Source organism: Canis lupus, chromosome 1 (assembly GCF_048164855.1).
Source record: "Canis lupus baileyi chromosome 1, mCanLup2.hap1, whole genome shotgun sequence".
NCBI classification, from domain to species: Eukaryota; Metazoa; Chordata; class Mammalia; order Carnivora; family Canidae; genus Canis; species Canis lupus.
Window position 1 is genome coordinate 116,434,360 of NC_132838.1, and position 24,779 is coordinate 116,459,138.

A 24,779-nucleotide genomic window follows, 5' to 3' on the forward strand; every position below is an offset into this window, starting at 1 on the left:
CTCTTTCTCTCAAGTAAATAAAATCTTAAAAACAATAACAACCACAAAGACCCTGCAATAAGACCATGCCAGACACATTCAAGAAGTGGTAAGGAGGGGATCCCTGGGTGGCGCAGCGGTTTGGCGCCTGCCTTTGGCCCAGGGCGCGATCCTGGAGACCCGGGATCGAATCCCACGTCGGGCTCCCGGTGCATGGAGCCTGCTTTTCCCTCTGCCTGTGTCTCTGCCTCTCTCTCTTTCTCTCTCTGTGAATATCATAAATAAATAAAAATTAAAAAAAAAGAATCTGTAAAAAAAAAAAAAAAAAAAAAAAAAGAAGTGGTAAGGAGTAGGACACTATGGTCAAAGTAAAGTAAAGAAAGAAGGGATCCCTGGGTGGCGCTGCGGTTTAGCGGCTGCCTTTGGCCCAGGGCGCGATCCTGGAGACCCGGGATTGAATCCCACGTCAGGCTCTCGGTGCATGGAGCCTGCTTCTCCCTCTGCCTATGTCTCTGCCTCTCTCTCTCTCTCTCTGTGACTATCATAAATAAATAAAAATTAAAAAAAATATAAAGAAAGAAGACAGTAGTAAGTGATGAAGTTTAGAAAGAGATTGAGGGCCAGATTAAGTACCTTGAAGATGAGTTTAGGAAGGAATTTAGGTTTTGTTAAAAAAAAAAAAGGGATAACCATTGGAAGGCTTTAAGCAAAGAATTGACACAATCTGACTTACATTTTAAAGGAATTGTCTTAGAGGACCTAATAATAGAGATTAGAGGAGGAAGTGTGGAAGCACAGATACCAATCAAAAGGCTTGAGGTAATATTCACTTGAATCTGGGTGATAATGGTTGATAATACATCAACTTCTCAATACTAGAAGTAGCAAATATCTTGAGATACTTTCAAGGTAGAGCTGTAAAGACTTGGCTGATAGGTTCAATATTAGTAAATCATATCTTAAACTGCATTCATCACATTGCAGCTAAACCAGACATTTGTTACAAAAAACATAGGACCTCTCAGTGTATCAGAAAACAAAGTTATCAAAGACTGTTGGGCTCATTAGAAGAAGGGATCCCTGGGTGGCTCAGCGGTTTAGCGCCTGCCTTTGGCCCAGGGCGCAATTCTGGAGTCCCGGGATCGAGTCCTGCGTCGGGCTCCCGCAATGGAGCCTGCTTCTCCCTCCTCCTGTGTCTCTGCCTCTCTCTCTCTCTCTCTCTGTCTAAATAAATAAATAAATAAATAAATAAATAAATATTAAAAAGAAAAGAAGTAAAGCTATAGCCAAGATTTTTGGCCTGATCAACTTGAAAGATGCAATGTCCATCTCTTGAGTTGGAAGAGCTGCAGGATGAGCTGTTTGGGGAGTCTAGATGCCAAAAAGTTGCCTAGATTTCCAAGCACAGGAATATACTAGACAGTAGATAAATGGATCTAGAATCCATGGGAGAAGTATGAATAGATAACACTTTCATGAGTTGTTAGAATATTCATTGTACTTAAAGCCAGTGAACTGGATGAGAAGAAATGTAATGACTGACTTTTTGGAACTTTTTGGAACTCCAGCATTTAGAGGTCAGAGAAGTAAAGAGGAAGCATAGGAGACAAGAAAGTAGAGCCAGGGAATTAGGACAAAAACCCAGAGGGTAATGTTCTGAAAGCAAAGTGAAGAAAATGTTTTTAAAAAGAGAAAATTAATTTTAATGAATTTTGTTAATTGGCCAAGTAAAGACAAGACTGAGAAACTGACCAGTGAGTTATTTAGCAATGTCATTGGTGAACTTGATGAGTAGTTTAAGTGGTATGAAGTAAAATCCTGAGAGTAAAGAGAGGAGATAGAGGTAAAATGACTATAGTGATGGGAGACTATAATCTGTCTCACTGACTGATCAAGAAGCAGACAAAGATTATTAGATTTACAGATAATTTGAGCAGCATAATTAACAAATTTGACCTACTGGGAAATATCTAGAACATGCAGCTGACCACTTCAAAATACACCTTCTTTCCAAGGAAACATGAAGCATTTATGGAAGTTGACCATAAAGTATCAATTTCACTCGTGTAATTTAAGAAACCAGACAAAGGAAGAAAAAACCAAACATACCAAAACACAGACTCTTCAGAGAACAGAGAACAAACTGGTGGTTACCAGAAGAAAGGTGGGTGGGAGAAAGGGTGAAATAAATAAAAAGAATTAAGAGTATAGTTATGATGAGTACTAAGTAATGTATAGAATTGTTGAATCTTATTGTACATTTGAAACTAACATAACACTGTATGTTAATTATACTTCAATAAAAAAAAAGTATCAACCAAATATCAGTAAATGACATCTTAAACTGCATTCATCACATTGCAGCTAAACCAGACATCTGTTACAAAAAGCATAGGACCTCTCAGTGTATCAGAAAACAAAGTTATCAAAGACTGTTGGGGTCATTCAAAAAGACATTGGAGTTAACTTGCAAGGAATTTCACTGATCAAAGAGAAGATAATTTTAACAAGGAAAAGAGAAATGACTACAGAGGATTGAAATACAGCAATCTGTAAAAATCCTTACGATCAAATAATGCTGCAAGAAATCAAAAGTCATGTTTGGCCACTAGTGGTAGTGGTACCAACTCCTTATATTGAAAACATGATAATTAAAAAATATCTTCTACTTTCTCCATATGAATTCTATTTCATAGTGCCAAATAGTCCTAATAGAGGTATCAAACAATAATGTATAAGGGAAAGATCTATACAGAATAATTCTAATTCATAATTGTAAGAACACTAGAATTAGAAAATTCAATATTTTACAACCTCAATAAAATAACTGATTCAAGCAGTAAATATCAGTGTATGCTAAAACCTAAATAAAGGATGATTGAGGAAAGGATGTTTTTAGGATACGAAAGTGTCACCCTACATAAAATGCACCTTTAAAGTGGAAAGATCAGTTTCACCACTGGTCAAGCTCAGCCTCAAAGTAGGACAATTAAATACTATATGCTAATTGATGTTACATAAAGACAGAGCCAATAATTTAAGAAATCTAATCAAACTTTTCATTTAATTAATATTATACATAAAATGTAGAGAAAAATAAGTAATGCCAAAAAGAAGCAATCAGGCAAGTCCCAAATGTATTTTCTTTAATACAGCTGACATACTTGATTCGTTACGGCAATGGCATGAAGAGGACTATTCTTGATTAAGAAATACTTGAGGAACAACAATTAAATGCAACGCATGGACCCTGTTTGAATGTTTTTGATGAAAACAATAGCAAAAAGATACTTATGAATATACTGATAACTTACTGCATTTTTCTGATAACTATTAGTGTGGAATACCTTTTTATATATTGTTGGCCATTTAGAGATCTTCATTTGTGAAGTGCATATTATAGTCTATTGCCCATATATTTATTGGCTCATCTGTATTAATCTGTGGATATATGTTCTGGATGCATATCCTTTGTCAGATCTATGCATTATCTTCTCCTAGTAGCTTGACTTTTTTACTTTCTTAATGGTATCTTTTGATGAATAGGATTTCTTAAATCTTAGTGGCATCTAATTTATCAATATATTTTCTTTTATGGTTAGTGCTTTTTGTGTCCAATTTTAAAAATCTTTGCCTATAGCAGGGCTTCTGGGGGACTCAGTCAGTTAAGTCTCTGCCTTTGGCTCAGGTCATAATCCCAGAGTCCTTGGATCAAACCCTGTGGTGGGCTTCCTGTTCCACAGGGAATCTGCCTCTCCCTCATCCTTTGCCCCTCCTTTTGCTCATGCTTGCTCTCTTACGCGCTCTCTCTGTCTCTCTCTCTCTCTCAAATAAATTAAATAAATAAATAAATAATAAAATATTTAATAAAAACTTTTGCCTATGCCAGTATCATTAAGGTCTTTCCCTATGGCTTCTTCTAGAGATTTTATGTTTACCTTATACATATACATATACCTTATACATATAGGTCGAGTTTGAATTACTATGTATAACTTGAACTAAGGATCAAGGTTCTTTTTTTTCCTCACATGCATATCCAGTTGACTTAGCACTGTGCATTGAAAAGACCATTCTTTAACCATTGAATTTCAGTGGCTTCTTTGTCATAAACTAGGTATCTAAATATACTTAGTCTGTTTCTGGACTATTCTCTTCTACTGATAGAACAATTCTGTTCCATTGATCTACCTAACTTATCTTTGCACTAAACCACAGTCTTCTTTACTGTGACTTTAGCACAGTCTTGATATCTGGGAATATAAATCTTTCAGCTTCTTCACATTTCCTTAGTTACATAGATCCTTTGCATTTCTGTACATATTTTGGAATTAGCCTGCCAGTTTCCACAAAAATTGTGCTGAAATTTTTATTGGGACTACATTGAATTTATAGAACAATTTGAATAAAAATTAACATCTTAATCTTAAAATCAGTGAATGTGGGGGGTACCTGGGTGGCTCAGTCAGTTGGGCTTCCGATGCTTGATTTTGGCTTCAGTCAAGATCTCAGGGTCATGGGATTGGCCCCCCATAGGGTTCCCCACTTGGTGCAGAGCCTGCTTGAGATTCTCTCTCTCCCTCTCCTTCTGCCCCTGTCCCTGCTCGCACGTGCTCTTTCTCTAAATAAATAAAATCTAAAAAAAAAAAAAAAAAAAAAGTCTGTGATATATCTAGGCCACCATTCATTCCAATACAGATGGAGAAAGCATATCGGGCCAGTGAGGAAAGAAGGAACAGTTGAATCAGTGGAGCAGGAGAATTTGGTATTTTATTTGGCGAAAAGATGAAATATGACCTTCAAAAATACACAAAAATAAAACCATATAGATGAAGAGTTTTATGTTAAAAATAAAACTTAAAACACTGGTAAAAAAAAATCTAGTTGAATATCTTCTAGACTTTGGGTAAGGAAATTTTTTTTTAAAGATTTTATTTATGTATTCATGAGAAACACAGGGAGAGAGAGAGAGGCAGAGGGAGAAGCAGGCGCCATGCAGGGGGCCCAAAGTGGGACTCGATCCCGGGTCTCCAGGATCACGCCCTGGACTGAAGGTGGCACTAAACTGCTGAGCCACCAGGGCTACCCAATATTTTTTAAATAAAGCACACCAATTATTGACTAAAAATGAAAGAATTGATATATTTGGCCATCTTAAGTGGTCACCCATCAAATGAATTTTTTTTTTTAAGTAGGCCTAGCATTGGGCTTAAATTTACAACTCTGAGATTAAGACCTGAGCTGAGATCAAGAGTTGGATGCTTAACCAAGTGAGCCAACCAGGTACCCTTCAATTGAAATTTTAAACAACAACAACAAAAAGTTATAAATTAGGAAGAGACATTTGCCATAACCATAACTAATAAAGAATTGATATAAAGAATATATATATTTTAAACATTTTTAAAATCAGTAAGAAAAGCAAAACAACCCAATAGGACTATTGACAGGAAACATAAGCACACATTTTTAAAAAATGTATGAGATGAATAAATATAGAGAAATGTTCAGTGTAATTAGAGGTAGAGGAAATGTGAATTTAAAACCACAGCAAAATATCATTTTACATCCTTGTAACTAGGAAAAGTTAGAGTTTAACAATAAGGTATCACTCAAGCCCTCACAAGAAATGGCCCTTCAAATTGAGTAAGTTAAGTAGAGGTTATTACAAGAACTGGTTATAAAAATGTGTCTAGAGTATAGAGAAACCACAATATCCTGAGGCAGAGATCCATTATTACCCTAAGTGTGAGAGGAGTCAGTGGATGAGACTACCAGAACTCCAAAACAATACTGTGGAAGGGATGCTTAGGAACTGAGACCCTTAGTTGAGGGACAGAGCCAACACCACCCTTCCACAGGGACAAAATGGGAGTAGGGGTATAAATACTTCACTCACTCTCTCTGATCTAGTAGGCCTCCCATTGGATGAATGCAACTAGAAACCAGGGGGAAAAAGTTACAAATTAGGATTATGTATATTTGCTATATACAAAGCTGACATTGATGCAGTCCATACAGGTTCCACCTCAGGGCACAGAGTAGGGTGAAGAAGGGTAGAAAATTGATCTGTAGGGGCTGTTCAGCACAAATACCAAAAGTTGGAGAGGATGTGTTTTCCCAAGTTCTGTTATTCATTGCTAGTAGGAACTTAAATTAGTAAGCCATCTTGGAAAATAGTTTGGCAGTTTAATTTTATCTTCTATGGTTGAACATCTACATGCCCAGGAACTCCATTCCTAGGAATACACCCAAGTTCTTACATGAGGAGACATGTACAAGAATGTACATTGCTGCACTGTTCTCAATAGCCAAAACAAAAATAACCCAGATGTCCATCAACTGGAGAAAGTGCTTTATTCTCACAATAGGATACTTACCATATAGCAGTCAAAATGAACTGCAGTGTCACACAACAGTATAGAAAATCTTATAATAAAAAAAAGAAAATCTTATAATATTAGAAGAAACAGTAAATTCCAAAGATTACGTATAATTAACCTACTTATAAAGTGAAAAATAGATGAAAATATACTTTTTAGCAATACATATGAATGCAGTGAAACTACATAAAAGCAAAGCAAAGGATTAACAAACATAGGATTCAGGGTGATACTTGATCCGTTGGGAGAAGTAGGGGCCAGGAAGGGGTTATATATAATTACATATAGGTTATTATCAAGGTTATAGATATTATATTGGGTAGTGGACTCATGGGTGCTTATAACATTATTTAAAGTAAATTATTGATCAGTTTAGGATAAATTATATTGTGACAAATGAGTCCAAAATCTTAGTGACTTACAACAAGGCAATATTTCTCATAATCACATCCATTGTAAGTTGGCAGCTGTTCTGTTCCATATCATCTTTATTCTAGGACCTAGGTTGTAGAAGCAGCACTTCATAGAACATGGCAGTCTCGTGGCAGAGGGAAAAGAGATGGTGAAACCATTCAACAGCTCTGAACTGGCATATGTAACTTTTACACATTTCCATGCCTGATATCAATGGACAGAAAGTACAATCCTGATAATATCAAAATCAACCACACTAACCAACTAAATAACCCAATATACACCCTGACTGGACTTGACGAGCATGGTTGTTGTTTATATAACTATGTGCACCTGAGGGGCACCTGGCTGGCACAGTCAGTGGAGTGACCTTGATCCCAGGGTTGTATATTCGAGCCCTACATTGGGTGTAGAGATTATTTAAAATCTTTAAAAAGGGGATCCCTGGATGGCTCAGCAGTTTGGTGCCTGCCTTCGGCCCAGGGCGTGGTCCTGGAGTCCTGGGATCGAGTCCACATTGGGCTCCCTGCATGGGGCCTGCTTCTCCCTCTGCCTGTGTCTCTGCCTCTCTCTCTGTGTCTCTCATGAATAAATAAATAAAACCTTTAAAAAAATAAAAAATAAAATAATCTTTAAAAAGGAAAAAAAAAAGCCTATGTGCAGCTGAGGTAAAAATATCAAATAAAACCCAGATAAAGTTTAACCGTAGATAAAGTTAAGAGGCATGGATGTGATATCTACATTTATTTTCAAATGAATTGCATTCCTGATAATTCTCAACTCCAAACGATGTCCTAAAACTCAAGTCCAAACGATGTCCTAAAACTCGAGTCCAAATGGTGTCCTAAAATTGAATGACCTACTTCCTAAGCCTGGGTTTAAGATATAATATCTGTAAATCAGAATTTTCAGATGAAATTCTGATGCAAAAGTGTACATTTAGTTGTCCTATGATTTTCAAAGAGTGAGTTGGAAGTCTCCGTTTGTATATGGACTGTGTCCCAAGAATTACTAGTAAGAGTTTGTAAGGTTTTACTGAAAAGAAGGATGGGTACATGCTTTATTTAATCATATTACATTAGCTTCTCTCTTTGAATTTAATGTAGTGGGCCTCAAAGTGTGCTGAAAGGCAATGTATATTTTGGTTAGTTTTGTTTGTGAGGAAGTTTGATTAGTTTGATTTCTGTACAGCAGGGGAAATGGGCAAGATCTCTAATAAGAGAGAATCCTATGTCCTATTGATCCCTACCAGGCCTAGTGAAAAGTCCTTTCACCAGGAAGTGAATGGGGATTGAGTGTGCTGCATCATGCTAAAATGTGGAGGACAGAGGCCAAGATCCTTGTGGAAGAAGATTATTTCCAGTTCAGAAGTGTGAAAATGAAGGGAGAAAGGAAATAAAGGATCGGTGCTATTTTAAGATTAAAATAAACTTTCAGGACTTGTGAAGTCTTTAGCACACTTGAAATTAAATGCGGTAAAAAAATATAGGCTACATCAAAATTATTTTTATATATCTACATAAAACTGTGTTGAGTATTAAACCTACCGAATTGAATTTTAGAGACATTGGATGATAAATGGTAATTTTCATACTGTAGTTCTCATATCTTAAAGCCTATACACAGGTCCGAAATATTTGGAGACCCTTGATTAGTACACAGGTGTCAGGCTGTATGCACACTGTACATCATTATTTTTATCCTTTTCTCAACCCTGACCCATGTGTCTAAAATTTCCCCACCCTTAATGACTGAAGGGTTTTTTTCTTTTTTTTCTCTTTTTAAAAATTGAAGTGTAACTTACATAGGCAAAATATAAAAATCTTAACTATGCATCGTATGTATATAATTGTGTATTTACCACCCAGATCAAGAAATAGAGTATTTCCATTCTCTCAGAAAGTTCCCTTGGCTTCCTTCCAAACACTAACCATTCCTATCTGAGATAATCATTTTTCTGACTTCCATTTCCATAGATTAGTTTTGCTTGTTTTAGAACTTTATATAAGTGGAATCAGACAGTGTTTTTGGTATCAAGCTTCATTTGTTTAGATACTGTGAGACTCATCCATTTTGTTGTGGTAGCAGTAGTTTATTTTTATTGCTGAGTAAGCAAACCATAATTTGTTTATCCAGTCAGTTGTTGATGAACAATTAGCTTATTTCAGGTTTGGGAATATTACAAGTAAAGCTACTGTGAACATTTGGATACAAGTCTTTGTATAGATCTATGTTTTCATTTTTCTTAGATAAATACCTACAAGTGGGTTGGATGTATTCTACCAAATGCATGTGTTTATGAAAGTTCTTAATTTTTGATACTGTTAATTCAGTGAGTAGATTCATTTTTCTTAGCTTTGGCAAGCCATGGAAAATTAGCCACTAATTAATTAAATATACTGATAACTTTGTATACCAACAAATACAGATGAACATCAAGCTGCACTGGCAGCTGCTTTGGACAGAGTGCCAGTAGAAAAGCTAACACAAAGCTTCAGCAGCTGCTTCTGGAGCATAGTTAATGACTGTTTTAGTATTCCCAGAGAACCAGGTGCTGCTTCTCCTCTAACTAAATTTAACAACTGAAAGCAACATGAGCAGCCATTTTATGTAATACTCCCAATATAGCCCAATATAGCCTCTGTTAAATGAGCTTGGTAGAGAGCTACGCTATGACCAGTGCCCCATTCCAAAGTTGTTTCTTACCATTGATAATACCTCTGCATGTTTTAGAGAGGTCGAAGTCACACACAAATTTGTTATATTAGCTTCAACCTTTGTGAGATTTTACTTTCTTGCTGCATAGTGGACAATAACTTTCTAAGATCTGGTATCTAATGTACAAGTGTGATTTCTGCTATGTCTGGGAGTTGCTCGAAGGGGCAAATACTGAAGGTAGAGAATAAGCCATAAATGTTATCTAAAATGTGAGGCACCGAAACTAATCTGATCTTTAAATCAAAACGATAAAGTGAAGGTGGACACAAATGGTGAATGAGTTTGCAGCAGAAGGCAGTAAGGCATATTCCACAGGGTGACTAATGCCCTCATGTTAGAGGTGGAGGAGGAGCACCTCTGAATAAAAGAATTTATCTTTTGCACTTTCTTAAACACGGGTCTAATCTTTATTTAGTATACTCGCCAAGGTGGAACAAACAGGTACTACAGGAGGGAGATTATAGCCAGCCTTGAAATTTTCATTAAGGATGTAAATGTGATCTTTTCTTTTTTTTTTTTTTTAAGATTTTATTTATTTATTCATGAGAGACACAGAGAGAGGCAGAGACACACAGGCAGAGGGAGAAGCAGGCTCCTTCAGGGGAGCCTGATGTGGGACTCAGTCCCAGGACCTCAGGACAATGACCTGAGCCAAAGGCAGATGCCTAACCATTGAGCCACCCAGGTGCCCCTGTGATCTTATTTTCTTGGGAGTCTTTGGTCACATTAATTATAATACAAAAAGCCACTTAGTGATTTATTCAACGACCAAGTAAATATCCCATTACATCTGTTTTTTAAAGTAGTGCTTCTCAAATTATAGTGAAATACAAGGTTTTTTTCTTTCCTTTTTTAAAATCTGCAATCTATTGTGAACCAAGAATTTTGGAAAATATAATAAATATAAATTGCTTGAGGAGTGCCTGGGAGACCCAGTCAGTTAAGCATCTGCTTTTAGCTCAGGTCTGATCCCAGGATCCTGGGATTGAGCCCCCACATCAGGCTCTCTACTCAGCGGGGAGCCTGCTTCTCCTTTTCCCCCCTGCTCATACTCTCTCTCAAATAATAAAATCTTTATAAATAAACAAACAAACAAACAAACAAATAAATAAATAAAGCTTGAAAAAGAAAAAAGACCTACAAAACACAAGCTCTAATTTTTTTTAGCTTTAGCTTTAACAGACATAAAATTAGATTTTCATAAATATAACCAGAACAAACATAACATAGGGAAGAAGAAAATATGAATAACTGTTCACATTGTTCAGTAACATGTGCATAAGAATGAATATGCAGAATATGCAGATTTTATGATATGCAGAATTACTATTACACTCATAATTTTTTGTAAGTCCATAATCATAAGCAAATGAAATATGAAGGAAATAGCAATTCTCCCTATGGTGTCTATATGCACACTTTGAACATAGTACATAATATTTTTCAGAGTTTCTATGTCAAATGAGCTGTTTAAGTTGTAGAGTAGGAACTTCTCTCTCCTGTGCCACCCAACCCCCATCCATCTTTCACTCTTAAATCTGTCCACAAGCCCCAGAGTGTCTGTACTCTTTCTTCTACCTTAGTAAGAAATGTTCCACTTAAAGTATCACCAGCCTCTGCCACTTCCAAGAGTCTCACCTCCCTCACGGGTTCACCTGGGGTTCCTCTCAAGAGTGATTGCTGTCCTAAAGCATTGTCCTCTTTCCCTCCAGAGAATCTGATTTGCAGGTATCTTTAGTTCTGTGATTTTTGTCCATGTTTTAAGCCAGACACATTGTCTCTTTACCTGAATCTTCACTCTGGGATTCAAGTTCGTATCTTTTCTATAGGAAGTAAATTATCTGGTGGTGGAAGCTTGCATTAGGCACAATAGACAGCCTCAGTCTATCTTTTCTCTGCTGATTTCCACCATAAATGTTGGAAGAATTCAATATTTTATTTCCCAGCCTACTTGTAATTCAGGGCAGCCATGTATCATGAATCTGGCTATTAGATACAAGCAGAAATATTTAGGGCTAAGGGTATTTAAAAACATTTGCTTTCTTAATAAAAGGGACATAATCAGCTAGCACAGTCCTTCCCCTTCATTTTTGCTAAACAGTAAAGACCAACCTTGAGTCCCTTATAAAGTGTCATTCCCAGGCACCTGGGTGGCTCAGTAGTTGAGCATCTGCCTTCGGCTCAGGGCATGATCCTGGGGTCCTAGGATCCAGTCCTGCACCGGGCGCCCCATAGGGGAGCCTGCTTCTGCCAGAAAGGAAAAAAATATAACTTTACAATGGAAATCTCTGGCCATTACCACCTTCACCAAATGATCAAATTTAGCATCACTAACAGTGAAACGACACGACCTCATGTTGCCCCTGATGTGATAGAGCAAGAGGACACAGCATTGTCTACGTAGTATCCTTACCAAATGTGTCTGCAGGGACACTTGGCTGCTGCACAGGAGGGTTACCGACTAAGGGAGTGCTGCGCTTTGGGGGGGCGCCGGGAACTGGGAACGAATTCTCAGCCGAAACCTGAACACGCAAACTCGACCAGGAAGGATCGTGGGACGGGCTGAACAGCCCGGGTCCAGGAGGCCAATTAGTTCTTGGTGTAGCCGGGAGTCGTCTGCTCCTGATCCCGCCCTCAGAGCGCGGTGGCTCCTTGTGGAGAAGACTCTGGACTGTCTGCTTTTCGGCTTTTAACTGCCGTTCCTAGAGGCCTCTGAGCACTTCCCGGTTTGGAGCGAGGGCTGTTGCACACGGGTCAACTTTGAGGGCTCGGGATGTACAGGTGGCCGACCCGCCCCCCCTTTCCTCCACGGTGGGCTACGTTTCCCAGGAGCCTCCACGGTCCACTTTTTTTTACTCCTCAGCAGCCTGCTCTCGCTGCTTGGACCTGTCGCTCGCCCCGGTCCTCAGGATGCTCAGGCGAGGCCGGGCTGTCGGTACTGGCCTTCGCTGAAGCCTAGGAACGCGAGGCGACGCTCGGCAGAGGGGCTGCATGTTTCCTGCCCTGGACTACATTTTCCTGGGGTCTCTGCGGCATTTGCCACTTCCGGCCGAAGTTGGCTGGCGGGTGGTGAGTTGGCGGGAGTTCGGGCGTGAGGGGTCGGGGATTCCGGGCGGCCTGACACCGGCTTGGGGCGGATTCGACCAGACTGGAGCGTGAGGACCCGGGAGAAGTGCGCGGCGAGGGGCTCCAAGGGCGGGGCCTGAGTCCTACACGTGAGTGGCTGTCGGGCTTGTCCAGGCCGCAGACTCGCGCTTGAAAAGTAGAAGATGTTGGGGAGGCTGGGGACTGTCGAGGCCTCTACTCTTCACTGGCGGGAGGGCGGCGTCAGCCGCGCACCTGGCGTGGGCGCCTGGTGTCAGGCTGGCCCTGTCGGAGGTCAGAGGTGTCGCTGCTGTGTGACCTCCATTGTCCTGCGGCCAGTGCCCGCGGGGCGGCGGTTAGCACAGCACGAGGGGCCCCCTCCCGCCCAGTGCCAGAGCCCAGTGGCCGGCGCGTCGGAGCCGCCTTTGGAGCTAGAACTGGAAAGGCGCCCGCTGTGTACCTTCTTGGTCGGCGTTGAGCGGGGTCATTGAGTGGATGGGTGCTGGGGCAATCTCAGACCCCGCCTACCTTTGGAGCCTTTTTTGCTCGCGTGGGATTCAGGATCCCAGCCGCAACTGACCAGGGTCTGCCGCTCCCTCTTCAGCGGTGAGTGGCCTTCTCCCCGCGGCTATTTCTGGTGTCCTGGGGGTTCTTCAGAGCTTGGGCCTGGAAGCCCTTCCTTCCACTTCCCTGTGCCTTTTATCCTGAGGCCTCAGGGGAGCCAGGCCCAGAGCCCATCCAGTTTTAGAGGACAAGATGTGGGATTCTGATAGATCCATGTAGGTTGTGTTTTAGAGCCACAAATCTGGGCTCAGTGTAAGATACAGGGTCAGGAAGAACCCAGTCAGGGAGACACCTGGGTGGCTCAGTGGTTGAGCGCCTGCCTTGGGCCCAGGTGTGATCCTGGGGTCCCAGGATGAGTCCCACATCGGGCTCCCAGCATGGAGCCTGCTTCTCTCTCTGCCTGTGTCTCTGCCTCTGTGTGCGTGTGTGTGTGTGTGTGTCTCAAATAAATAAAATCTTAAAAACAAACAAAAAACAGAAGAATAAGAACCCAGTCATGCTCCTATGGAAGAAGGCGGCCATATTCTGGGGTTCTTTCCCAGGACGCCCATCTGGGCCCCTAAGGTTGCCTGCTTTGTGTGATGATAGGAGTGGGGGTGGGGTTACAGGCTTCTTTGGTTTTGGGCTCACTCTCCATGCTTGGAGTGGAGCCAGGGTTTGCTCTTACTTGGCTTCCTCTGAGCTCTGGGAAGGGTCTGTTGTCTCATAGTTTCTTAACCCTTTTCCATCTTTTTTATTCTCTAAGAATCCAGAAGAGGGGAGAAAAGCCACTGCACATCAGAAGTCATGGCAGAGGTAAGTTGTATTTGGCACTCTCTTCTTGGAAGGAGCTTCCTTGTTTTCAAAACAATATCCTATTTCAGGATTCTACCCAAGAGACTTACAATAATAATTTGGAAAAAGGGTAAGAGAGAAGGAAACCAGATTTATGGAGTTTTCCTAAACCAGACAGGAGTCTAAACCAGGAATGTCTGCTTTGCATAAAACATCTCATTAATCTAGAATTTCCATTTCCTTGGACTTCATTCATTCCCAGAATAGTTGTGACATGTGTCTCACTGATTTGGCAGGGGAAGATAAAGAACAGTATGGAGTTACTTACTTCAGTCTCCCTCGTGTCTTTGTTGTTTGCTTCAGAGTCATGTGCCTATTTGCTTGCCCAAAAGAATTTTTTTTGCTTCCAAATTTCTTAACAGCCTGCAAGACCTGCCTGCCCTGTCAGCTCTACATACTTTTTCCCCCCAGGATAGAAATAAACTAATTCCTCTCTTTATAATGACTAAAGTAATATAGGATTCTTGCAATAAATTTAAAACTTGAGAAAGTTTAAGAAAGTTTCTCACCTATGGTCCCACCATCTAGAGATAGTCATGATTAATATTTTCAAATTGTGTCTGTACATATATGTAGGTATGTACTTTTGTTTTCAGAATGGGATCCTGCTGCTGATAGAAGCAACTAACTTATTGTTTACTTTAAGCCACTTACAATTTGAAGTTCTTTACATGTGTTGTCTTGTTGAATCCACATTAACAACCCTGTGAAAAGGGTGTGACTGTATTTCTTCTTCTGTATGCTTTTTTTTCCTTCATATTTTAACCTCTCTGAAATCAGGACTGATTTTATAGTTCCTGGTAAGTCATAGTTTCATTGATGGCATTTTTTTTTTCTTCCCTGGTGTATAAAGTAATGGTGGCTTTACAATCAGTGGTATCTCAGAATTGATGAAATATGGTATTATTCTAAGTTGACAGATGAGGAAATAGATTCTTTTAGGTCACTCAAATTCGAAAGATTCTGTTAGGTCACTTCAAAATCCTAGTACAACTGGGATCCCACTTGTCAAAGAGTGTTATCTTTTTTGGTTTATGCACAAGTTTGTATGTTAAGCTTATTCTCTGTCATTTGTAAGTTGTTTTACAAATATTTTTTCTAGGGCACCTGGGTGACTCAGTCGGTTAAGCATTTGCCTTTGGGCCAGGTCATGATCTCAGGATCCTGGAATTAGGGCCCCACGTAGGGCTCCCTGCTCAGTGGGGAGTCTGCTTCTCCCACTCTCTGCCCCTACCCCCCCACTCATACTCTCTCTCTCAAATAAATAAATCGCATCTTTTTTAAAAAAAAATTACTTTTCGGGCAGCCTGGGTGGCTCAGCGGTTTAGCGCCACCTTCAGCCCAGGGCCTGATCCTGGAGACCCCGGATCGAGTCCCATGTCAGGCTCACTGCATAGAACCTGCTTCTCCCTCTGCCTCTGTCTCTCTCCCTCTCTCTCTCATGAATAAATAAATATTTTTTAAAAAAATTACTTTTCCACAGCTAATCTATTTTGTACATGTTTTAGATTCAGAGTTTTCAAAAATGTTTTCTTCCTATATGTCATGGCCTTCCCTACTACAAATATAGAAGTCATACAGGGGCATTTGGGTGACTCAATCAGTTAAGCATACGACTCTTGATTTCAGCTCAGGTCATCATGATTTCAGGGTTGTGGGGTTGAGCCCCATATCAGGCTCCATGCTCAGCACAGAGTCTGCTTGAGACTCTCTCTTTCTTTCCCCTCTCCCTGCTTGTATTCTCTAAATAAACAAATAAATATATAAAATCTTAACCAAAAAAAAGTCATACAAACTTTTCTAAAGTACTTTGTCTTTTGCTCAAACAATTTAATCTTTAAACATCTGGTGTGAGATATGACCAGCAAATGTTGGCTGTAAAATTCCTAATTTGGGGTGTTTATTTAAATTTTTCTTTTCTGATACTTTGGAGTAGTCAGTTTTAAATAATGGCATAATATTTGTAGTATGTTCAGAGTTTTTCCTTGGATGTGTCTGAGTGTGGCTTTTCGTTAATTTTGGTTGGTTCTCAAGGGTTCCTCTCTCTCAAAAGACTAATAAAATTCTCTTTCCATTCTGGATTAATCTGTTTCTTCCTTTCTCTGACTTTTTTTTTTTTTTAATTCTGTGAGAACTTGTTGAGTCTGTCTTCACATTCCCAATCTGGCCAGAACCTTCCTGTGAGATTCTTAGAGGAGAAACTACACCCTCCCTATCCAATATTAGTACATCTTGGTAAGGAAGGAACTCTACCTTCCTTTGCCCTAAACCCTTGACAATGGTCCATTTCTTCCTTTATTTCCTCCTCTACTCAGAGTGGTGGATTGTCCTTTCTCTGTATTAATGAGAAGCTATGCACTTAAAAAAAAAAAAAGTCTTCCCCTATTTTTGCTATGGGACCATGGGCTTCCTCATAACTTCCTATATATAATGTGTTCTCTACAAGATTTGCAAACATGATAGTAATGGAAATTCAGGTGGATAGTGCATTGTGCTCGAATTGGGCTCCCTGGCTCTACTTTTACTCTTTGCCAATAAAATAGTCCAGTTATGACACTTCCTTTATTAAGTGAATTATTTTCAGGACAAAGTTCTAACTCTTTCACATTTATTATACATTTATTATAAAGTACATTTCTATATTTACTGGAGCACCAGTCCTAGTATTGGAATAAAGCGGTAAGTAAGGATGCAATAAGTCCTGCCAGGGATGACGTGTCAGCCAAGACCTTTCTGTCCTGGCCCCTTTGGACTTCTCCAGTATCACTTCTGTCTACCCCTTCCCCAGAATTCCTCACCAGTTACCTGTCTGCTCCTCAGACATACAGGCTATGTAGTTAATTTCCCTCTCTACCTTCCCCTTATCCTGTGCTCTACTTGGAATGCTCTTCAGTCTGTTTTTGTTTGTTGGAATCCTTTTTTTTTCTGGGCCCCAGAAACTTCTGTGTGTTACATGAAACTTTCACATACCCCTTAACCTAAATAAGTTACTATTTCCTCATTTCTCCTAGCAAGATTCGTCTGCCTGTAATTAGAGGTAATTTATCCTGCTTAGAATCCCTCACCTGTGAGAACAAGTGATGTTCTCATGATGTGATCCTTCTTTTCAATCTCATTTCTCTGCTCCTTCTCACTCTACTCTAGCAGTTCCCATAATGCACAGTGCTATCTGCTGGCTATATTGCACAAGAAACACAAGAAGGGATATATCCCATACCACTGCTTTCTCTGGATTCCGTGAAGCCTGCTTCAGTCTCTTGATTATGCCTGGTGACTGAATGACTATGATGCATCTGTCACAGTTCTTATCACACTATATTGTAACTGACTATTTTTATAACTAACTTTTTAAAACTGCTTTTTATTCAATACCGAATAGCGACAAATGTATAAGGTATGAAAAGTAACTAAACATCCATATTTAAGATGTAAAATGTTGATTATTGTTAAAAACCCTGTCTGGGCCATAAGTCATCCCAGTACAGTCCCTAGAGGTAATTTCTGAATTTTGTGTTTTTCATTCCCTTGCTTTTCTTTACAGTTAACCATATGTGTTTGTTTTTATTTTTATTTATTTATTTATTTTTAAGATTTTATTTATTCAAAAAAAAAAAAAAAAGATTTTATTTATTCATGAAGGCACATACACAGAGAGAGAGAGGCTCAGAGACACAGGCAGAGAAGCAGGCTCCATGGAGGGAGCCCGATGTGGGACTTGACCCGGGTCTCCAGGATCACGCCCTGGGCCAAAGGTGGCGCTAAACCACTGAGCCACCCAGGCTGCCCTGTTTTTATTTTTAAATTTGATCTAAGTAAAATTATACAGTTTGGAATCTTCTGCTATGTGATTATCGGTCTCTTAGTATATATTCAGGAAATCATTCACATTGTTAATTTACTATATAACCATCCATTGTATAAATATATATCTATCTTTTATATTACAGACACTACTCCTGTGAACATTCTTGAACTTGTATCATGTACAAGAATTTCTCTGGGTATATAACTAGGAATAGAATTCTTGGGTCAGGGCAGCCTGGGTGGCTCAGCGGTTTAGGCGCCTACCTTCCGCCCAGGGCGTGATCCTGGAGTCCTGGGTTTGAGTCCTGCGTCAGGCTCCCTGCATGGAGCCTGCTCGTGTCCCTGCCTCTGTGTGTGTGTGTGTGTGTGTGTGTGTGTGTGTGTGTGTCTATCATGAATAAATAAATAAAATCTTAAAAAGGAATTCTTGGGTCATAGAATATATGCATCTTTGGCCTTACTAGACACTCCACAATTGTTTTCCAGTGTTTATAATCATTTTTAAACCCTGTTATTTCATATTCTCATCAGTACTTGATATTGTTAGACTTTTAAGTTTTTACCTATTTGATGGGTATGCATTGATATAGTATTCTGATTTTAAAATTGCATATTTGGGATCCCTGGGTGGCGCAGCGGTTTAGCGCCTGCCTTTGGCCCAGGGCGTGATCCTGGAGACCCGGGATCGAATCCCACGTCGGGCTCCCGGTGCATGGAGCCTGCTTCTCCCTCTGCCTATGTCTCTGCCTCTCTCTCTCTCTCTCTGTGACTATCATAAAAAAAAATAATAATAAAAAATAAAAATAAAAAAAGATTGCATATTTTGGTATGCTAAATGAGGTTGAGGCCCTTTTCATGATTTCTCTTCTCTGAAGTACTGTTTCATGTCATTTTCTAATTTTTCTATTGAGTTTTAGATTTCCAAGGTTTTTTTGTTGTTGTTCCTTTTAATGCTTTGTAAGTATTTCTTAAATATTATAGATTCATCCTTTGTCAGTTATGTGTGCTATACATGCTTTCTCTCAGTTTGTGGCTTGACTTCTAATGTTAAATGGTGGTAGAAATTCTCGGTTGTAATGCCATCACGTTTAACAGTTTTCCTTTCCTTTACTAATTTATTTAGGTCTAGTTTAAGAAATATCTTCCTCTATGAGTAAAGGTACTCTCCCATGTTTTCTATGAATGATACTGTTTTGCTTTTTGTGTTTCAGTCTTTAACTCACTTTGGATTGATTTTAGGATATGATATATGGTAGAGGTCCAGTTTAACCTTTTCCATTTGGATAATTAATATCCCAATATCATTTTTCTCTAGTGTTCTGTTTCTCTGTCTCTGCACCAAAACCACATTGTCTTAATTAAGACAGCTTTATAATAATGTTTGATACTTGGTAAGTCATATTCCTCTACTGTAATCTTATTCTCTAGGAGTCTGTAAGCTATGTTTTGGCCTTTGGTTTCTCCATATAAATTTTAGAATTGGCTGATCAAGTTTGTAGAAATCCAGTTGGCATATCAATTTGTACTGCATTGACTCTGATCAGTTTGGGGAAGGTTGGCATTTTCTATAGTAGTAAGTCTTCCTCTCCCTCTAGCTGGTATTACTCTGTTTATTTAGGTCTTATATTATGGTTGTAATTAGAGTCGTATATGTCTTTTATTAATTTCATTCTTAAGTATTTTTATATTTTGTGTTTTTTAAATGGTATTAATTTTTAAACATTAAACATCATTTTCTTATTGTTCCTCGTGTACAGACATGAAACTGATTTTTAGATACTGATTTTATATCCATCCAACTTGCTGATTGCTCATTTATTCTGATATCTTTTTTTTCTTAAAGATTTTATTTATTTATTCATAAGAGACCAGAGAGAGAGGCAGAGACATAGGCAGAGGGAGAAGCAGGCTCCTCAGAGAGAGCCCAATGCGGGACTCGATCCCAGAACCCTGGGATCACGCCCTGAGCCAAAGACAGACACTCAACCGCTAAGCCACTCAGGCACCCCTCATTTATTCTGATATCTTATAGATTCTTTTGGATTTGGAGTCATCTAACTACATAATCATATCATTGATAAGTGAGGATATTTTTTGTCTGTAAATAATTGTATTATTTTAAAATATTGATCTTTTCCTTTTTTAAGTTCCTTATTCTAAACCTTGCCTTACTGCACTGGTTTTCCTTGATAAGATGGAGAGAGGCTTCAAGTGCAATGTTACATTAATCATAAACTTCACTTCATGGAATGTTATCATTGGTCTGAGCAAGGCCATCTTCTTGTTCTGATTATTTATTCATTTCTTATCTTCCATTCCATTTGCCCACCCCTTGGCAATCCTATTAATGTGCATCTTTATTAGCATGAGTTCATGCAAAATGATTGTTTTATGTTAAGACCCAATGTGATGTTTTTCTGAATCCTCCAGATGTGGTTGAGAAGAGTGTTACTTGACTTAGCTGTATTATTCTATATGTGGCAATTAAATCAGGTTTGTTAATTTTGTTATTTTTTATAATTTAAATAATTTCTGTTTTTACTGATTTATTTGTCTGTTGTGCCTATCAGTTATTTCAAGTGATGTGTTCTGTCATAATGATGAGGATTTATCATAATTTTGTTCTTCTTTTTTTTTTTAAAGATTTATTTATTTATTTATGATAGACATGGAGAGAGAGAGCGAGGCAGAGACACAGGCAGAAGGAGAAGCAGGCTCCATGCCGGGAGCCTGACGTGGGACTCGATCCTGGGACTTCAGGATCGCGCCCTGGGCCAAAGGCAGGCGCCAAACCGCTGAGCCACCCAGGGATCCCCCAATTTTGTTCTTCTTTATTTTATGTATGTGTATGTGTGTCTATATATAATACATATTTATTTTTTATTAGGGAAGCATACAAGTTGTATTTTCACATTTTACCTCCAGTCTTTCTGAATATTTATGTTTTGGATGTGTTTCTTGTAAACAGCATATATCTGGGCTTTGATCTTTGACTTTTATCTTTTAATGAGATCATTTAGCCCATTATTAATTGCTGATATAAGGGCATCTAGCTGGCTCAGTCAGTGGAGCATGTGACTCTTGATCACAGGATTATAAATTCAAGCCCTATGTTGGGTGTAGAGATTACTTAAAAATAAGATCTTTTTAAAAAAATTACTGATACAATTGAAAGTATCATTATTGGCTTAGTTTGTGCTTTTTATTCTACCTTTTATGTATTTCTTTAATCTCATTTCACTTCTTTATGAATTTTGAAGCTATAAACTAATTTCATTTATTTTGTGGTTACCTAAGAAATTTTTTTTAAGATTTTATTTATTTATTCATGATTGACAGTGAGAGAGAGAAAGAGAGAGAGAGAGAGAGGCAGAGACACAGGCAGAGGGAGAAGCAGGCTCCATGCCGGGAGCCCGACGCGGGACTCGATCCTTGGGCCAAAGGCAGGCGCCAAACCACTGAGCCACCCAGGGATCCCTACCTAAGAAATTTTAATGCATTTTAACTTACCAATATCCAAAACTAAAGAACATCTTTATGCTCTTGCTAAATAGTATAAGGAACTAGGATAATCTGATTAAACAACTTATATTGTTGTCAGATATTTTAATTCTACCCTCTTTTTAACCCATAAAACATTTTTAGTATTTTATATATTTGAATATTAGCTTAGGTTATCCATTTATTTACCACTTTCTTTGTTCATTATTCTTATTAAACCCTCTATCTTGGTATCACTTTTCTTCAGATGGAAGTACATATTTTAATGGGTTTCTAGGGCATTTGGTTTTGGGTTTTTTGAAAATGTCTTGATTTGCCCCCATTTGTGAAAGATAATTTTCTCTCAGTTGACAGTCTGCTGTTTTATGGTTTATATTGTTTCTATTGAATAATCATAGTCAATCAGACTGGTGTTTCTGTGTAGATAATCTGTCTTTAATCTCAAATTGCTTCTTTTTTTTTAAGATTTTATTTATTTACTCATGAGAGACACAGAGAGAGGCAGAGACATAGGCAGAGGGAGAAGCAGGCTCCATGCAGGAAGCCCAATGTGGGACTCAATCCCGGGACGCCAGGATCACGCCCTGAGCCAAAGGCATACGCTCAACCACTGAGCCACCCAGGCGTCCCTTTCAAATTGCTTCTAACATATCCTCTTTTAGTGTTCAGCAGTTTTGATATAATTGTCTAGGGTTTCTTTTTATTTATTCTCCTTGAGACTCATTGGGCTTCTGAATAAGACTCATTGGCTTTCTTATGCTAGTTCTGAAAATTTCTTATCCATTCGGTCTTTTTTTTTTTTTTCCAAGTAAGTTTTATGCCCAACTTGAGGCTTGAACTCATGACCCTAAGATCGAGAGTTACATGCTCTATTGACTGAGCCAGCTAGATACCTCCAATAGGTCTTTAGTTACTGCCTTTTCTCAGTTTTTTTCCTTTTTCCTTTCAGAACTGTGGTTAGACATCTGTTAAACCTTCTTATTTTTTCCTGCCCTCTCTTATGCTTTCCCATATTGTCTTTTTTGATAACATTCTGCATAATTTCTTTTTATATCTGTAGTCCAGTAATTTTTTTCTTTGGAGATATTTATTCTAGCCATTGTATGACTTAATTTTAAATATTGGGTTTCTTTGTTCTAGAAATATTTTTTCCTTTAAATCTACCTATTTTGTGGGGTTTTTTAAATTTTTATTTATTTATGATAGTCACACAGAGAGAGAGAGAGAGGCAGAGACACAGGCAGAGGGAGAAGCAGGCCCCATGCACCGGGAGCCCGACGTGGGATTCGATCCCGGGTCTCCAGGATCGCACCCTGGGCCAAAGGCAGGCGCCAAACCACTGCACCACCCAGGGATCCCGTGGTTTTGTTTTTTACCATCTACCTCCTAGATACCTGTTTTATAGTCTTTGTCATTATCTATGTAATAAATGAATCTTTGCAGGTGTGACATTTTCCCCCTAATATTTTTATTTTTATTATGAAAACTTTAAAATATAATGGAAATTTGAAACAATTGCATGATTGATTTTCCCGACTCTCTGATCCTGCTATTATGCCTCTGTGTGTGTTTTATTTTTATATCATTTTTTATTTAGGTGAAATTCACATAACATACAATTAACCATTTTATAGTGTACAGTTTAGTGGTGTTTGGTGTTTAGTATATTCACAATGTTGTGCTGTTTTATTATTTTTGACATTTGGGTCATTATCCTTGGAATTCTGTTTGTGGATTCTTGAGCCCTGGTTGAAGGTTGTTCTTCTAGACCAGGTCTGTGTTTGCTTCTGCCAAGAGCACTGCCAAACCAGAGCCACTCTAAAGTAGATTTACAGATGGCAAGTTTTATAGATCACCTTAGTAATATGCATGTGAGCCACAGACCTGTGGGAGGGCTGACTTGTGGTTATAGTTCCTCAGGGGAAAATGTTTTTTTTCCACCAACTGCCAGGATTCAAATCAGGCTGTTTTCCTTGTAGTCCCCAAGAATGGAAGTGTTGCTTCTACTTTTTCTTTATTTTGTGGGCATGGTCCTGGAGGTCCCAGGTCTTTACAGGGCTGCTGAACCAAGATGACCATGAGCTTTGACAGTCAAAGAATGGGGAAGGGGGGAGACCAAGCCTATAGCTGGTCAAGATGCGAGTCTAAATGGTACTGCCCTGGGGCAGCCTGGGTGGCTCAGCAGTTTAGCGCCTGCCTTCAGCCCAGGGTGTCATCCTGGAGACCTGGGATCGAGTCCTGCATCGGGTTCCCTTGCATGGAGCCTGCTTCTCCCTCTGCCTGTGTCTCTGCCTCTGTCTGTCTCTCTGTATTTCATGAATAAATAAAATCTTTAAAAAAATGGTTCTGCCCTGTAAAGACCTGGGACCTCCAGGACCATGCCCACAAAATAAAGAAAAAGTAGAAGCAACACTTCCATTCTTGGGGACTACAAGGAAAACAGCCTGATTTGAATCCTGGCAGTTGGTGGAAAAAAAAACATTTTCCCCTGAGGAACTATAACCACAAGTCAGCCCTCCCACAGGTCTGTGGCTCACATGCATATTACTAAGGTGATCTATAAAACTTGCCATCTGTAAATCTACTTTAGAGTGGCTCTGGTTTGGCAGTGCTCTTGGCAGAAGCAAACACAGACCTGGTCTAGAAGAACAACCTTCAACCAGGGCTCAAGAATCCACAAACAGAATTCCAAGGATAATGACCCAAATGTCAAAAATAATAAAACAGCACAACATATCACTTATTGATAAATAAGTGTCAGTGGCTCAGCATTCTCCTGTTGGTTCTCAGTTTGATTCAATTTTAGCTTCTGAAGATTACTTTTCTTTTTTTTTTTAAGATTTTATTTATTTATTTGAGAGACAGAGATAGAGCACGAGCGAGGAGGAGACAGAAAAGCAGGAGAAGTAGGCTCACAGGAAGCCTGATGTGGTGCTCGATCCCAGGACCCTTGGATCATGACCTGAGGCACCCAGGCACCCCAGTTACTTTCTTTCTTTGCCAGATCATCATTGCATCCTAAAATGTTTTTAATATTCAGAACATTATTTTTCAGTTGTTGATTTGGTCATGGGAACCAGCCCCCTCAAAGCTTGATATCCTGTGATTGTCTCTACTTTTTTTATTTTCCTTCCTGATTCTTTTTTTTTTTTATTTTATTTATTTATTCATAGAGACAGAGAGAGAGAGAGGCAGAGACACAGGCAGGGGGAGAAGCAGGCATCATACAGAGAGCCTGACGTGGGACTCGATCCAGGGTCTCCAGGGGGCTACAGGCGGCGCTAAACTGCTGTGCCACCGGGGCTGCCCTCCTTCCTGATTCTGAGCTTTTTTAAGGGCAGGTGCTAGATCTAAATCATCATGTCCTCCAAGCGCCCACACAGAGCCAGAGTAATGGGAGATTTTGATATTTTTGGATAAAAGAGTTTTGTTTGCCGAACTGCTTCTTCTCTTCTACTTTTGATTGCCCTTCCTAGAGCACTGTGCTCTGTAGTGACC

At 39.2% G+C, this 24,779-nt stretch overlaps 2 protein-coding genes across 14 annotated transcripts in view; one reads left to right on the plus strand and one right to left on the minus strand.

Moving 5' to 3' along the window:
* ZNF829 (zinc finger protein 829) overlaps positions 1–12,913 on the minus strand; it is a 76,596-nt gene extending 63,683 nt beyond the window's left edge. Inside the window, exons 1-2 of the mRNA XM_072769676.1 lie at positions 11,908–12,913; positions 11,607–11,741 (exon numbers count right to left, since the gene is read on the minus strand). Coding sequence (XP_072625777.1) covers positions 11,607–11,630 — 24 coding nt within the window. The 5' untranslated portion in view covers positions 11,631–11,741; positions 11,908–12,913. The remainder of the gene's footprint in view (positions 1–11,606; positions 11,742–11,907) is intronic.
* ZNF568 (zinc finger protein 568) overlaps positions 1–24,779 on the plus strand; it is an 80,886-nt gene that overhangs the window by 40,432 nt on the left and 15,675 nt on the right. For 11 of the 13 annotated variants that reach the window (XM_072835201.1, XM_072834747.1, XM_072835298.1 and 8 more), the window contains one exon: positions 13,888–13,937. In XM_072835201.1, the coding sequence (XP_072691302.1) occupies positions 13,888–13,937 (50 nt within the window). Of the gene's footprint in view, positions 1–11,928; positions 12,564–12,924; positions 13,185–13,887; positions 13,938–24,779 lie in introns of those variants that run through there. The other 2 variants (XM_072835468.1, XM_072835548.1) reach the window with 2 other exon arrangements.